The following is a 16,757-nucleotide window of genomic DNA, read 5'->3' as shown; positions in this document are numbered from 1 at the left end:
TCCCAAAGTTTCAGCTCGATATTTTATTTACAAAAAAAGTTCTTAGGTTCAAAAAAACATTCAGTCAACTGAAAAACTGTGGTCGGTAATATAGGTATTTAGTTGTGTCACATGCCCTTAATTAGAAATTTACTTTCAATCCAAATGGTTCATGTCCGAGCTAAGAAACCATTAGTTCGCCTGGAGGGGTCTACTGAGAGTTGCTTACAGCGCTCCAAGTGGCTGTTGGCAAAAGATATCTATTGGACTTCCTGTGTACTATCTGCGGTTGGCGGTGTGTAGAGGGGAAATGATATTTTCGCCGGACGCGCCGTCTATATTTATGGCGGGCAACTAAGCCCGCACCACATCTACGTTTATAATATCTTTGGACTAGACAGGCCATTGCAGGGATGAGGTCCGCCATCTTTTGATTTCCCGAGACAAACATGGCCGCGTCCACATGTTTATATTTTCTTGCACAGTTTGACGACAAAAAACGCTCGTGCGCATGATCAAGTGGCACATCGTAAGATGGCGGCTCTCTCCACTCACGGAATTCTCCCCCCTCCCGTAAACTCGCTTGTCCAAGTTAGGATAGCATGCCTCTAGTCCCGTCTTTCCTATGTCCATGGTTGTTTACTCTGACAAAGGTTAGATCGCGCTATAAATTACAGCTCAGAGGTTTGTGTCATTCACGAGTTTTATTATAATTCTAGAAATCCTGATTCGTTACGATTACCACCGCGTCTCGATTTCGTTCACGAGTGTGTAATTGAATCCAAAAAATACGGGATAATCGTGGCCGTGACCTAAACTACCACAAAATACCTCGGAAACACATGTGTTTATTTCATTTGTTTTCTGGTGCTCGATTAACGTGATAAGTGATGTAGTGCCGTCATGGCGACTTTACCGCCGAGAAAGAATCCAACTCCTACAAAAATATCCAAAGAACACCTCACACCTTTGCAGATTTTACTGCAATTGGGATTTCCGAAACATAGAGCGTAAGTATTATGATTTATCTTATTTTACATCAATTTTATAGGTGTCTAGCAGTTTTCAGATAGAATCGCGAGCTGTCAATGTAAACAAATACAGCTGTCAAACTCCCCTTTGTTGTCCTCAACCTTTTTTTTTGCATCCACAAGTTGATTTCTCAATAATTTGGCAATTTGTTGATTCGAGCTCGTTTAAAGGTCTTTTTTTAGAGGTTAAATCAAATCGATTTTATCCTCTTTTATATCTTCGACCTGCTTTTTCTAGGTGTATGTTTGAACGATTTCAATGGAAAAATTTACTTTCAAATTTGAAAACAGTCGAGTTTTAAAGAATTTTTTTCGAAAAAATAAGCCATCAGTTATTCAAATTCAACCATTTTTCGAAAATTGGTTAGAAGCAATATAATAAGAAAACATTAATATGGAAACATTATTGTGAAAATAAATGTTGTTGTAAGTTTTAACATTATTTCATTAAAAATAATGTGTTTTATTAGGAATGACATTCTTAGTAATAGTATTTCGTTTCTTAAAATGATAGAAAACCTTTTTTCAGACATGAAATTTTTACACAACTACATTAAAGCCATAACTGAGGCTTGCAACGTTTATGAACGAAAATAATTTCTTTGTTTTTAATTTTCCGTAAAATTTCCAAATTGTGTAGGTGGGTAAAACTTAGTCGGCCATCAAGGATTATTTATATGAAACTAATTTTTCTTTTGCCTGACACCAGGTGCAAAAAATTAGAAAAAAAATTTCTAAAATTTTATAGTTTCCTTTATAAACGTTGTAAACTTCAGTAATGTCCTTAAAGCGGCTTTTAAAATGACTTTACCATTTTTTTAATCACTTTTTGATAGTTTGAAGCGGTTTAAAGATTTTTAAAAAGTTTATCGAACACTTTTTGAAATAAGGAAAATTCATTTCTTTGATTTACATATTTTAAATTGAAACCAGAGGAAAAAAAGTATCATAAAGAACTAGATAACTTGAAGACTTGAAAAACTGCAACCAAAAAGTTTGTATGGAATTTTTTGTATAGCAAAACATGTATTTTTGCCATTAAGATTATTGAAGCATTTTTGTACTCGATTTTTCTTCATTATTTACTTCTTTTGGATAGTTTTTAAACGTCGTGAATACGATGAAAAATCTCGAGTCCTTTTTATTATTAGTGAAATTAAATTCCATTTTTACATAAAACTTTGTTTATTTACCAACGAAGAACCTGTTGGATGTAATAATTTTTTTATATTTCAGTATCCAAGCTTTTAAATTTCACTTTGAACTGCTCTTGAATTATCAGAAAGATTCTTTCTATGAAGAAAAGTTGAGTTAACAACTTTTAGGTTGAAGGTGTTGGTAAATTTTCACATAGTTCCAACATTTTTAAGTTAATCATTTGAAAAATCGTTTAATAGAAGATTAACATTACTGGAATTTTGATGATACGTTTGAAAAACGCAAAAAAACAATTGTAAACTAAAAAGATGTATATAATAGTTTATATATGTATACAAAAATATTATAATTTTAAATAAAACTCAATTGAATTTAACCAAGGCAGATTCATTTTCAACCAAAAAAGATTTAAAAAATTACCAAAATAGATGAATTTTCAAATAAAAATGACGAATTTTTAACAAGAGCTGAAATTATAACCAAGAAAAATTGTGCACTCAATAAAGGAAAAAGATTGCACCCAAAGTGTTGAATTTCAAAGCCAAAAAGAAGCGCTTTATAAAAAACAGTTGAATTTTTAAAAAAAGAAGATTCATTTTCTACCAAGAAAGACGGATTTTTGACAAATTGCATACATTTTAAACCAAATAGTTTAATGCTTAAACTTGAAAAGCTCAACTTGTATTAAAAAATGGAATAGTTAAATTTGCATTGAAAAAGTAATAATTTGCAAATAATAAAATCAATTTTCTACAAAAAAATTTAATTTTTACCGGGAAAATGTGAACTTTTAACAAAAAAAGTTATTTTTCCGACCAAACAGTCAAATTTGCAACCTAACAGCTAAATTTGTAGTTAAAAAATTAGTTTTTAACCAAAAAAGGTGACATTTAAGATGAAATTTAAAAACAAAACCAGTTGAATTTAACCAATAAAGACGAATTTTAAGCAAATTACTTGAATCCTGAACTAAAACCGAATAATTTTTAACCAGTTGCATTGTTAACAAAAAAATTGATTTTCTATAACAAAAGACGTATTTTCAACAAAATATACTTAAATTTTCAACAACAGAGTTACATTTAAAAAAAAAAAAGAATTAATTTTCTACCAAAAATACGAATCTTCAAAAAAATACATTTTTAGCAAGTTACATTTTCAACCAAAAGGGTTAATGTTCTACAACGAAAAATATGAAGTTTTAACAAAATACATACATTTTTTACTTAAAATTACAAAGTTTTAACCAAGAACGAAACGTACAAAAAAATAATAATATTTTTAATCGGCCAAAAAGAACATTTTTTGACAAAAAGAGTTTAATTTTCAATTAGAAAGGATGAAATTTTAACAAAATAGATTAATTTTTTTACTAAAAATCATACATTTTCATTTCAAAAAATTAATTTTCAAGCTAAAAAGACGAATTTTCAACAAAAATGTTTAATTTTCAATTAGAAAGTATGAAGTTTTAACAAAATACATATAATTTTCTACTAATAATGATAAATTAAAAAACAAATAGTTAAATTTTAATTAAAGAAATTAATTTTCCACCAAAAACGAAACGAATTCTCAACAAAATAGTTGACTTATCAACCAAAGAAATTAATTTTCTACAAAACAGTTGAATATTCAACGAGAAAGATAATTTTCGACCGAAACAGATTAATTTTTAAGCAGACATTTGCGTTTTTAACCAAACAAGATGAAACTTCTGCACAAAGAAATTACTTCTTAAACCAAAAATAATAATTTTGAACCAAATATTCAAATTTGTGATCAAAACAAATTTTTTATTTAAGAAGACAAAGATGCCAGTCAAGTTGTTGAATTTTCAAACCAAAATGACTTCATCATGGCTCATTTTATCGAGAATACCGATAGCTTTCAATCTGTTTTAGAGAAAAAATGTAACTCTCATATCATTAAAATTAGAAGAACATAAAAGCAAGGATAAGTTTAGTGCGCTTAAATAAACAATTGCCAACTTACAAAAATATGTCTTTAAATTGGTCGGGGAATAACCCGGGAGAAATTTAGGAATTTCAAATTGGCTGATCACTAGGCACCCTTATTTTTAATATCACTTCAGATTTCTTAAATAATTTAATACTCTTTTTTAAAGCATTAAGAAAGATTATTTCGGGAAACATATTCGCTCCTTTTTAAATATTACATAATATTTCAACGGTCTGATATACAATTCTTTATGAAATTAAATATTTATCATTAGAGAAAAGGCATTAGCAGCTACAGGACATCGCAGTGTTCAACTCGCTTCAGATTGGCTTCTCGCACACGTTCGAGATCCAACCTTGAATTCTGATGAACAAAGAGAATATGTTTTATACGCGTGTCCAACTGGACAATTTGCTGAAAGGCTCGCTAAATTTTGGGCAGACAGTAAAGAACTTGGATGGAATGGAGCTCACAATTTCATGCCGCATATGACTCTCATCTCCTATTTCAAGGTACGAAAGCATGAAACCATTTTTTATTTTAGAAACATAACTTTCTATATAATTGTTGCATTGGCAATATTTGGAAAATAATTAAAAGGAATTGAAATTATATCATTTCTAAATAAAATCCTTTAAAATCGATTAATTTGAATTTGAAAGTGTTTAAAATTTAAACAATTTTATTACAATCTCTCAAAATTGAACAATTTCAGACCAAAATGTTGGAAATTGGACAATTTCATGAGAAAGGAATCAAAATTGTATTATTTCTAATTTAGAGCTTTCAATATTGAAAATTTAATTAATTCACATTAAAATTGGAAAAACAGAAGAATTAAAACATTTTTGAATGGAATAATTTCAGATTATAATTTGAAGAACTGGATCTTTTAAAAATCAAAGTAATTAAAGTTATATTATTTTTAATCAAAATCGTTCAAAATTGAAAACTTTTGAATTTAAATAATTTTCAATTGGAAGCGGTACAAATTTGACTAATTTTTCTAAGATAAAAAATAAATTACCAGTCTTTTTTATCAGCCAAAAAAGAAAAAATTCAATTATAAACCTTAAATATTAAATTATTAAAAAAAAATTTTTAATAAATAATTTAAAATAAATGTTTTTAAATTCCACTACGAAACGTTTAAAATTACGTTTAAAAAACTTTTTATACTCAAACAGTTCAAAATATCAATTTAGTAATTTATAAATTTTCAAACAAGAAGATTAATTTCCTTCTAAAAACGCAAGTTTTCAACAAAATACTTGAATTTCCAATCAAATAGTTAAATTTTAAACTAAGACAGATAACTTTTTAACAAAAGGTGGAGTAATTCAAATTTCAGTCATGTGATTGAATTTTTAATCAAAAAGGTGAATATTCAACAAAAACGTTATAGGTGATATTTCAACCAAAAAATATTTTTGACTCAAAAATAGTTTTATTCAATAAAAAAGCAAAGAATTTTTAACAAAATAGTTGAATCATCAGCCATAACAGATTAATTTTCATCCAAACTGTTGCATTTTTAGGCAAAAAAAGATGAAATTTTTACCAACAGAAATTTTAAGACAAGTAATGACAATATTTTCTATAAATGATAAAAATTTTTATCCTAACCAGCATTCTTGTTAAAAAAAAAACTCATTTGAGACGAAAATCTGAAAAACATTAACAGAACCTAAAATTCATCGATTTTATTGAAGTTTTGTCTTTTTTTTAGTAGAAAATTTATCTGTTGGGTTGAAAATTCAACTATTGGGTTAATAATTAATTTGTTCGCTTAAAAATTTAACTATTTTGTTGAAAATTTTATTTTTTCGATTAATAATTAATTTTTTTCAAAATTGATCTATTTGAGTAAGTTCTGGTTTTCAAAAGTAATTATTTTAATTTAAATAATACAATGAAAATATTAAATAATGTTAATTCATCACCTGTTGCTAAAATACAACCTTTAATTGATATATGACAATAAAATTACATTTGCTCATGTCAAGTACAAATATAATTATGCTGATTATGTCTGGCTTTTGTCAAATAATAAAATTTTACATTAGTAAAGCTTACTTTTTCGTCCGTTTTAAATTCTTGATCACGGCCCTTCAACTGAAACTGAAATTATTAATTATATTTTTGAATTCGATCAAATTCTTTCCTTCGACTTTTTCAAATTACCCAATCGGCATTGAAGGAAAGCGGCAACATTGCTTTCGAGATTTGTGATACGCATATATTTTTTAGACAGGTAGGATACAAATTTAAGAAATTTAAATTCGATTAAAATCAAATTCAAAATCCTATTTAATATCCAATAAACAGGTTAAAGTATCGAATCCCTGAAAATAAAACCAAGACTTTTTTAAGAAAATCTTTTTTTTTTAATTGCAATAGAAGCATTTTATGCTGGTTTTCCCAATTTCGTAGTTGATTTCTTGATTTTATTTTCAAGAATTCTATACATCAATAGGTAGGATAATTATTTTAGTCTTAAGTGCAAAATTAGTATCTTCAAGGTGGCCGCTGGACCGGGAAACTTAGAAAACCGGGAAATGACCGATTGGAAATTTATAAACTATGTTCAATTTTAAAACACATTAAAAATAATAAATTTATAATAAAAGGCTTTTTATTAAATTTTAAATATTATTTCAGTCTAAAATATTCCATTTTTAAACCATTCTATTTAAAAAAATTAAATTAGGAGAAAGAAAAATTACTTACTATTTAAAAATATATAACTGTTACTTCAAAGTCAGTGATTATAAAATAAATATTCCAAACCAAACGAGAAAACTAAAATTCGAACGTTGCAATTTTAATATTTCTATTTAAAACAATTTAGTTTTTAAGTCAACTTGTTGAATTGTTGAAGAAATATTTAGGTTTCAAAAAATTTAAAAATTAATTTTAAATTTTTAATGATTTCAAATCATCTAAATGAAGTGTCTACGTGTACCGACAAAGTCCGGCTATTCTCACCGAAATTTCGGTGCAAAGAGTGCGCGGTTCAATTTGAAATCAAATATAGATTTTAGCAGATTTCCAACAAAAACTTTAGAGGCTTTTTAAATTTTTTTAATTTTGAAAAGCTTTAAAAGAACAAATAAAATTTTCTAAAAACATTGAATATGAGTTTTTATTTCGAAAAATTAATTTTGAGAGAGTATTTAAAAACATTTAGAAGGATTTGCAAAATTATCAAAAATAAATATGAAAGATATTATGGACATTTTTTTAATTTTGCAGAATTAAAAAAAAGGTTTTGGAGAAATGCGAATCATTTTAAAAGGTGTTTAGAAGTTCTGATAAAATAAAAAAAAAATTTTCAAGTCAAACAACATGTAAATGTTTTAAGATTTTACAATAAAATTTTGGAACATTATGAGGATTTTTTATACTATTTAAAATTAAAATAACTTCCAATTTAAAAAGTGTTCAGTTTATAAAAACAAAAATTTAATCATTTAAATTTTAATGCTTCTAGCTTAAAATTGCTTAAAATGATATAGTTTTTACATTTTTGAAATGCATTGATTAATTCTTCAATTAAGAGCATTGAGAATGACAACTTGGATTTATATTTTTTGAACCGAATCTGAATGTTTGAACTCTATAAGAATTTATAAAAGTTTAAAATTGGTCATTCGTGAGTAAATTGCATTTAATTTCAAATTATCCTGTTGTAAAGTGTTAGTAATTCAGTTTTAGAAGTTTAAAATTCAAGAGTTCCACTTTGAGTGCATTTTCAAATGGAAAAATGGTTGGTTTTAGAGTTTGAATATTTTTATTTCATTGACCGTGTAAAATGTTTGTGAAATCGGGGAAAAATCGGGAAATGGCCGGGAATTGTTTTCGTCGAATGACACGGCCACTCTGATCTTGCAAATCAAGGGGCACACGTTTACGTTGAAGGAAAAATGTTATAAGATGTCAAAATGACTAATATATGTACTAATAAATTGTCACATTAAATGAATGAGTCGTAGAATATTAATAATTTCCAGGCTTCGGACGAGTCGGCAGAGAAAATGGCCAACGCATTAGAGACTTTAATCGATCGCAACGAATGCCCCGAATACATTGACCTGGAGACTTACATATCGCCTAATTTCATGGGCTTGTTTGTCGAAGATAAGCACTCAGAATGGTTGAAATCCCTAGCCGTCCAATATTGCAAAAAACTATCAAACCTGGGAATCACAGTCGAGCCCCACACGAAAGCTCCCTTGCATCTTTCCCTCGCATATCAATTTTCCAGCACACATTTCCAGCATTTGCGTTCAATGGTTGAAAAACTGGGATCAAATACCGCCGTCAACTGGGAACTGAGATTATACTCCAGGGATTCCCGATTGCGAAATATGCACGTGCACACAGTATTACACACGCACGTTCCTCGCCAGCATGATGAATTAGAATTGAGACCAGGAGACTATATTTATTTGCCAGAAGGTGCTTGTAATGCTTCAATCGATGGATGGGTTGAAGGTATATCGTGGTTGACTGGAACTTCCGGCTATTTGCCACTAAATCACACAAAAAGATCTGCTGATTCCGATGCCTGGACTTTACATGCCACTGTTGCGATTATTGACAATCGGATAGAGTTGGTTGAACAGGAGATGCCGAAAAGCAGGAGGCCGCCGATTTTATCGAGCACTGAGTCTTTGGACACTCCGGATGGAATTGCGCCTGATAATGAACCGGTAAATGTCATTTTTCTCCTGGAGAGATTTTTTAGTTTAGAAGTTTCTGAATTGTGGCATGTGGTATCAGGTAGAAAGAAACTATAAACGTTTTATTCTAACTTTCCAGCCCTCGAACTTGCGACACTTTTCTTTAATTATTCAACTATTTTACTAATATTTGGAATAAAAAATAATACTAATCTTACTATTTTCTCAAATTGATCGCTAGCGCTACTATTTTTTTACTTCACCTTGAAAAATACTTTCAAAATTTTTCGCTGATTTGCTAAAGTAACATACGTCCCGTCTCTAAAATTAAAATTTTCAAATATTTCAAGATTTTTAAAATTTCACGGGATTTCGAAGTTTAAAACTTTATACAGATTTTAAGAGATATTAAAAATTTCAAAATAATTCACTAGATTTCAAGGGGTTTTGCGAGACCTACGCTATTTTAAAGGATCTCCTAGGACCTTAAAGTTTTAAATAATTCCAATGGATTTCAAAAAGTTTGAAAGATTTTTGGGTATTTTACAAGATTCCAAGGTATCTCAAGATCAACATTTACAAAATTTAAATTGTATTAAAATCAAATACAAAATCCTCCTTGGCGCCCTTTAAATTTATCGACTTTAAAGGTTTAAGGAATTCCAATGAATTTCAAAAAGTTTGAAAGATTTTGGGTATTTTACAAGATTCCAAGATATCTCAAGATTGAAATTTAAGAAATTTAAATTCAATTAAAATCAAATTAAAAATCCTCTTCAACGTCTTTTCAGGTTTAAGGAATTCCAATGAATTTCAAAAAGTTTGAATGAATTTTGGATATTTTACAAGATTACAAAGAAATTTCAAGATTAACATTTAAGAAATTTGAATTCGATAAAAATCAAGTTCAAAATCCTCTTCCAACGTCTTTGAAATTTAAAGACTTGAACGTTTTAAGGAATTCTAATGATTTTCAAAAAGTTTGAAATATTTTTGGATATTTTACAAGATTCCAAGGAATTTCAAGGTTAGAATTTAAGAGTTTTGAATTCGATAAAAATAAAATTCAAAATCCTCTTTAACGTCCCTTAAATTGGACGACTTTAAATGTTTAAAGAACTTTAATGGATTCCCAAAAGTTTGAAAGATTTTGGGGTATTTTACAAGATTCCAAGGAATTTCAAAATTAAAATTTAAGAAATTTGAATTCGATAAAAATACAATTAAAAATCCTTTTTAACGTCCTTTAAATTTGACGACTAAATGTTTAAAGAATGTCAATGGATTTCCAAATGTTTGAAAGATTTTTTAGGTATTTTGCAAAATTCCAATAAATTAAAATTCGATTAAAATCAAATTCAAAATCCTCTTTAATGCTCTTTAAAAATTGAACTAATTTAAAGGTTTAAAGAATTTCAATGGAGTTCAAAAAGTTTAAAGGATTTTGGGGTATTTTATAAAATTCCAAGAAATTTAAATTCGATTAAAATAAAATTCAAAATTCTCCTTAATGCCCTTTAATTTTAACGACTTTTGAGGTTTAAATAATTTCAATGAATTTTAAAAAGTTTGAAAGATTTTTGGGTATTTTACAAGATTCCAAGAAATTTCAAGATAAGAATTTAAGAAATTTAAATTGGATTAAAATCAAATTCAAAATCCTATTTTTACGTCCAATAATCAAGTTCACTTTGGAATCCCTGAAAACAAAACCAAAAATCCAACGACCAAATTTGGACAACCATCATAAAATGCTCATTATTGTAATTTAAAAATAGATCTCCTTTAATAAAGAAATTTGTTATAAAATAATCTTTGGTTAAAAATAAAAAAGAGGTAAGAGAAATGAGAAGGCAACCTACCAAATTAATCCCCTTCCTTCTCTTTTCTATTTCTTTCGTATTCTTTATTTCTATTATTATCAAATCACAATATAAGAACATTTATAATATTTATTAACCAAATAAATGTTCTTTTATTGTGATTCGATAATAATAAAAATAAAAAAGACGAAAGAAATAAAAAAAGAGAAGTCGGTAGATTCTTGGTTTTATTTTCAAGAATTCTATACATTAAATTTTAAGTTTCCAAAATTTCAAGGAATTTTAAAATAGCGAATATATCATCAAAGGATTTTTATGATTTCAAGTGATTTAAGGTTATCCAAAGAATTCATAGAGAAGTTTAGGGTGTAAATGAAATAGAATCAAATTTTAATTGACTTCTAGAGATTTCAATGGATTTATGGGATCCCAGAGGACTTAGACATTTTTTAACTAATGCTTTAAGAGTTAAAGGCATTAAAGATTTCAATATTTTTTACGGGATCTCGAAGGATTTCCAGAAAATTCACAATATTCAAGAAATATTAAAAATTTCAAAGGATTTGAATGAATATTGTTTATTTGAAAAGAATCCGAGGAGTTTCGTAACATTTCAAAGAATATAAGGATTATAAGGACTTTCAAATATTTCGAGGGATATCAAATCCACGGATTCCACGTGATTTTATGGGGTCTCAGAGGATTTCAAAGATTTAAACATTTCTAAAGAAATGTGAAAAGATATGAAAAATTTCATGATTTATGAAATGTCAAAATATTTCAAGGGGTTTCACAAGATTCAAGGAATTTTTAAATCTCTTGAAATATTCTTTAAAATTCTTTGACATTTTTAAAATACCTTAATTTTATGAAATATGTAGAAATGCATTGAAATCCCATTAAAATTTCATCCCACTTCATAAAATCCCTTTAAATTATTTTAATCCACTGAAATTTATTCAAAACCCATGAATTCTGAACGTTTGAAATTCCTCAAACTCTCCAATTTTTGTAAATTTCTTGAAAGCTATAGAAATTCGTTATAATCTCATGGAGTATATTAATTTATTTCGTAAAATTTCAGAAAATGTAAAAGATTTCGAAGAGTTTAAGGAATTTTACAATACTTCAGCGATTCATACGATTTCAAAAGAAATTTAAAAAAATGCATGGGTTCATAAGGAATTTTTATATATTTCAAGAGATTTTTAAAAATTTGCGAGTTCCAGGAAGTTCAGCAGAATTCATGGGCTTTTAATCAGTTTAAATTTATGGTACTATTAAAAGGTGTATAGCTCTTTGAAACCTGAATAGTAATTTAAATCTTTTGGTATTTCAGTATTTCTTGTAATCTTTTAGTGTTTTCATGTTTAAAATGTAAAAAATGCTAAACTATACATTTTTCGTCATATTCTACTCACATATTATAAAAATTATTAGTTGAAAATGTGGATGTTAATTCAGTTTTAAAGATTTCAATAAATTTTACAAAAATTTCAAACGGTTTCAAAGGACATTGCAAAGATTTCAGAAAGATTTCAAAACTTTCAAAAGATTTCACAAATATTTTAAAGATTTAAAACGATTTAAAAAGGTTTCAAAATATATTTCAAGATTTCAAAAGATTTCACAAATATTACAGACAGATTTCAAAAGGTTTCAAATGATTTCAATCAATTTCACAAATATGTCACAAATTTGAAATATTTTAAAGATTTTCAAGGAAATTCAAAGAAATTTCAAGGATTTGACAAAGATTCAAAAGATTTTAAAGATATCAAAAAATTTATAAAAATTAATGGAAGAGTTAACCACTCACCAGAGTGCGCGATTTGTTCGGGTGCGTGTTCTGCGAAAATTTAAATTACTGATCACTTTTTCTTGTGTAGTTCTAAATTTTACAAACATAACATTGTTGTCTGGTGAAAAAATTCGAAGTACGTGTTTTCAACATTCTCTATTTTTCTTACCAAATAGTAGAATTTTCAACCAAAATTATGAGCTTTAAAAGCAGAACATTAAGTTTCAACTAGAAAGACAAATTTTTAAGAAAATACATAATAAAAATTGAATTTTCCACAATATACACAATTTTTTAACTAATAAATAAATTTTCAACTAAAAAAGAAAATATTTTCAATCAAAAATGGAATAATTAATTTTTCTGGTAAAAAATTAATTTTCAACCAAAAAAGCGAATTTTTCAATATAACTTTTCAATTTCAGTATAACTTTGAACCAAAAAAGAATTTTTAACGAAAAATTGAATAGTTGATAGTTTTGTACCTAGAAAAGGAGGTTTGAACGAGATACTTGAATTTTAAAACAAAAAGATGATTTTTCCAGCAAGAAGACTAATTTTCTACCAATAACTCGAGTTTTCAACTAAAAAATTAATTCTTGAACACAACAAAATATTTTTAACAAGTTAGTTAAAATTTTAACAAAGTAGTTAAATTGTTTATGGAAGAAATTAATTTTTAACCAAAATAAAATGGTTAATTTTCAATTTTTCGGATTTTCAACCAAAAATAGACAAGTTAAATTTTGGGTTAATCAATTTTTAAAGAAAAAAACTGATTTTCAACCAAACAGTTTATTTTGAACCAAAGAAGAGATGAATCTTCAACAAACAACAGAAAATGTAATATAGTTAATATTTCAACCAGAAAATATTTTAAATTAAAAGCCGTTGAATGCAACCAAAATGGACGAATTTTCAGCAAATCATGTAATTCTTCAAATAACAAAAAAAACGGTTGTTAACAAAAAATGAAAAAAAAAAAATAAATAAAAGACAAATTTTCTACTAAAGAGAAGGAACTTCAACCGATAAAGTTTTAATAAAAAAACAGTTGAATTCAATTTAAAAAAAGGTTTTTCTCCAAATAACGATTGATTTTTTAATTTGAAAATACTGTTGCTTTTAGTTTTCGCTATAGAAAAAATAAAACTTTTGAAAACATGTACTTAAAAGCGTGATTCCAGTAAAAAATAATTTTGTGTTTGTGAAATTCAGAACTATGCAAGAAAAACTGATCTGACTTCAAATTTCAGATTTTGTATTCTCAAACTGAATAACTAACACTTTGACTCTATTTTACGCATAAACTATAAACTTTTAGTAATAATTTGTATATTCGACATCACCATTCGGAGTTCTAAGTAGAAATTTGAAAAATAACGAATTATAAAATAACATTTAAAGTAGCATGCTTAATAATGTTTTAAAGTCAATAATTTCTATTACTGAAGTGTTTAATAAAAAGTAACAGAACATAAATTATTGACAAAAAGTGCATTGGCTCTTGTTTTACATGTATAGCAGCCGGTTATTTCACCATTTGATTAACAAAAAAATAAAATCGGGAAAAACTTGATTTACTCGCCCGGAAACCCTAGAAAAGACCTAGAACTTTGCCCCTAAGAATCATCAGAGACCCTGCTTAAATATTTCTTTACCCCGAAACAGATGGAGGCTTCAGAACCACCATCAACTTTCTCCCGGCAAATTTTCATCTGTCGACATGGGGAACGCGTGGACTTTACATTCGGCGCCTGGATTCCCTACTGCTTCGAAACCAACGGTTCATACATTCGCAGAGACCTAAACATGCCGAAAGAGATACCTCAAAGAAACATCCAGGACTTCCAGAACGACTGTCCTCTGACAACCTTAGGAGAAATGCAGGCAAGTCTCGTCGGCGAAGCCATGAAATCTGCCAAAGTCAAAATCGACGTCGCCTTTGCTTCTCCATCTCTCCGCTGTATTCAAACTCTCTCGAAAATTTTGAAAGGACTCGGTTCTGATGTTCCTATCAAAATCGAACCAGGCCTTATTGAATGGCTCGCTTGGTACCCGAACGGAACTCCCACCTGGATGTCTCCTGACGAATTGGTCAAGGCTGGTTTTAACATAGACACAAGCTACGTTCCTGTTGTGAAGAGAGAAAATCTTCCAGCGAAGGAAAATGCTGCCCAGTATTACGAGAGGAGTTTTGCTTTGATGAAGGACATCATCCAAAGTACGGTAGGGAATATTTTGATAGTCGCTCACGCTGCTTCTTTGGCAGCTTGCACTAGACAATTGGTTGGAGGAAGAGTGCCTCCAGCTGCGGAAGTTACAAGATTGGTGCAGAGAGTTCCATATCTGGCTTGTTTAACTGCTCGAGAAACTTTTGACGGTTGGCAGCTGCATCCACCACCTTTTCCTCCAGTTACTCATACCAGTAATAGTAGATTTGATTGGAAGATTTTAATGTAGGGTTCAATTAATTAGCGAATTTAACACTTTCCGAGTCTTTGGAATCAGGGACAAGAGTTCATAGCAGATCTGGCATTTTATTTTTATATTTTCAGCAATAATTCATGACAGTGAATTTATTTTTTCACTGAGAATTTTACAAATTTTTACACTCTGGACAATCTAAAATAAGTTTGGTTTTAAACTTTTTTTATATTAAGTTCAATTTCTAACTTTTTGAATTATAAAATAATTCAGTTTCCAGTCTGTACATTTTTAATGAAAAGAATTTTTAAAGTGCAGTTTTCAAGAACTTGAACCTAAATTTTAGAACGTTCTCAAGAATTTTGAAAGGTTTCAAGCTAATAAAAAAGTATTTTTTAGATTCTTGAGAAAAATTTTTATGATTTTTTATGCTTAAAAATTAAATTAAAAAGAATATTTAAAATTATTTAAGAAGATTGAAAAAGATTTCCTAATTTGTCAACAAAAAATCTGGCAGACTTTAGGATAATTTGTTTATTTTGCATATTAAAAAAAAAATGGATTATTTTAAGAGATTTTTGAAGATTTCAACATAAAATTTTAAAGGGTTTGAAAGATTTTTTAAGGATTCAAGATAATAAAAATTATTTTTAGAATCCTGGGAAAATCCGAAATGATTTTTTATTTTGAAAAATTAATTTTGAGAGAATTTTTTAAAGTATGCCAAACTCATTTTTTATGTATAAATATACGGTTAAAAAAATTTGATCTTTTAATTTTCAATGTTTCTAACTTGAAATTGTTTAGAATGATGTACATTTACAATTTAATAACAATTTTTTTAAGCTCGAATAATTAAAGTTTAAAATTCAAAATAATTTTATATTACCTGCTTTAATTATTTTAATTTGCACTTTAGTTTTGAATATTTCAAGTGAAAAGAATTTCAGCGTTAAGAGTTCAAACATTCGAATTTCAAATGTTGAACAATATCGTAAATTTAATGACCAAAATATAAAATTGTCGAAAAATGAAAATTTACCAATTTTAAAACTACAAAAAAAATAAAACTACCGATAATATTTTTTAACAAAATTTAAATATTTAAATATCAAATATCCCTAAATTCCGGAAATTGTATAATTAAAAAAATATAATACCCGACTTTTAAAAATGACAAAATTTCAAATTCTCGAATTCAGTAAATTACAGAATTCTCAAGTTCCGAATATTAGTAAAGTTCCGAGAAAAAAATATTTAATATTTTTGTATATGTCAGAATAATATCTTATTTTATTTACATGATATTTGAAAATAAAAAAATTATACGAATTTTTAGGGAATTTGAAATTTCCTGTTTCGGTAATTTTAGGTATTTTCCGTATTTTCGGTACTTTAGATCGTAATTAAACACTTTTATTCAATTCCAAATCCTATTCAAATATTGTTTCAATCTAAAATATTCCATTTTTAACCCATTCAATTTGAAGTTTAAAAAAAAATTTTTAAAACCATTTCTAAATATTAAGCAACATTTGACTGTTAATTCAAAATGGGCAATTATTATAACTCAAATCTTAAAAAAAAAACTTTGAAAATGAATTGTTGGAAAAAGTTTTGATTCTTTAAAATTTCAAAGTACTAAATTTAAGCTTTGAGCTTTACAATGTTAATCGTTCTATTTATAAAAATTTTAATTTCTAAGTGAAAGTGATGAATTTTTATGTAAAAAGAGCAATTTATAATTTGAAATGACTCAAAATTACAAGTTTATTGATTGATTCATTCTTTAATTTAGAGCTTTGAAAATGATAGCTTGGATTTTAAATTTGGAGATTACCGGGAATTAATTTAGAATTGTTCAATTGAAAAGTTTTAAGACCTTCAATTT

General features: G+C 27.5%; 2 protein-coding genes across 3 annotated transcripts in view; one reads left to right on the top strand and one right to left on the bottom strand.

The window, feature by feature from the left end:
* The window catches only part of LOC117179593 (THAP domain-containing protein 4-like), a 36,372-nt gene extending 27,854 nt beyond the window's left edge, over positions 1 to 8,518 (bottom strand). The window contains exon 1 of the mRNA XM_033371559.1: positions 8,330 to 8,518. The gene's annotated coding sequence lies outside the window, so the exon portion shown is untranslated. The remainder of the gene's footprint in view (positions 1 to 8,329) is intronic.
* LOC117179591 (protein UBASH3A homolog) lies at positions 581 to 15,130 on the top strand. 2 transcript variants are annotated; one of them, XM_033371553.1, is made up of 4 exons: positions 581 to 989; positions 4,405 to 4,642; positions 8,126 to 8,845; positions 14,111 to 15,130. In XM_033371553.1, exons 1-4 carry the CDS (start codon positions 883 to 885, stop codon positions 14,900 to 14,902), a joined length of 1,857 nt encoding a protein of 618 aa, XP_033227444.1. In that variant the 5' UTR covers positions 581 to 882; the 3' UTR covers positions 14,903 to 15,130. The 2 variants fall into 2 exon arrangements, with proteins under 2 accessions (XP_033227444.1, XP_033227445.1); XM_033371554.1 differs by having other exon boundaries at positions 584 to 989; positions 8,144 to 8,845.
* The last annotated feature ends 1,627 nt before the right edge of the window (positions 15,131 to 16,757 follow it).

Source organism: Belonocnema kinseyi, chromosome 9 (assembly GCF_010883055.1).
Source record: "Belonocnema kinseyi isolate 2016_QV_RU_SX_M_011 chromosome 9, B_treatae_v1, whole genome shotgun sequence".
Classification (NCBI taxonomy): domain Eukaryota; kingdom Metazoa; phylum Arthropoda; class Insecta; order Hymenoptera; family Cynipidae; genus Belonocnema; species Belonocnema kinseyi.
This window is presented reverse-complemented; position numbering and strand designations above follow the sequence as displayed.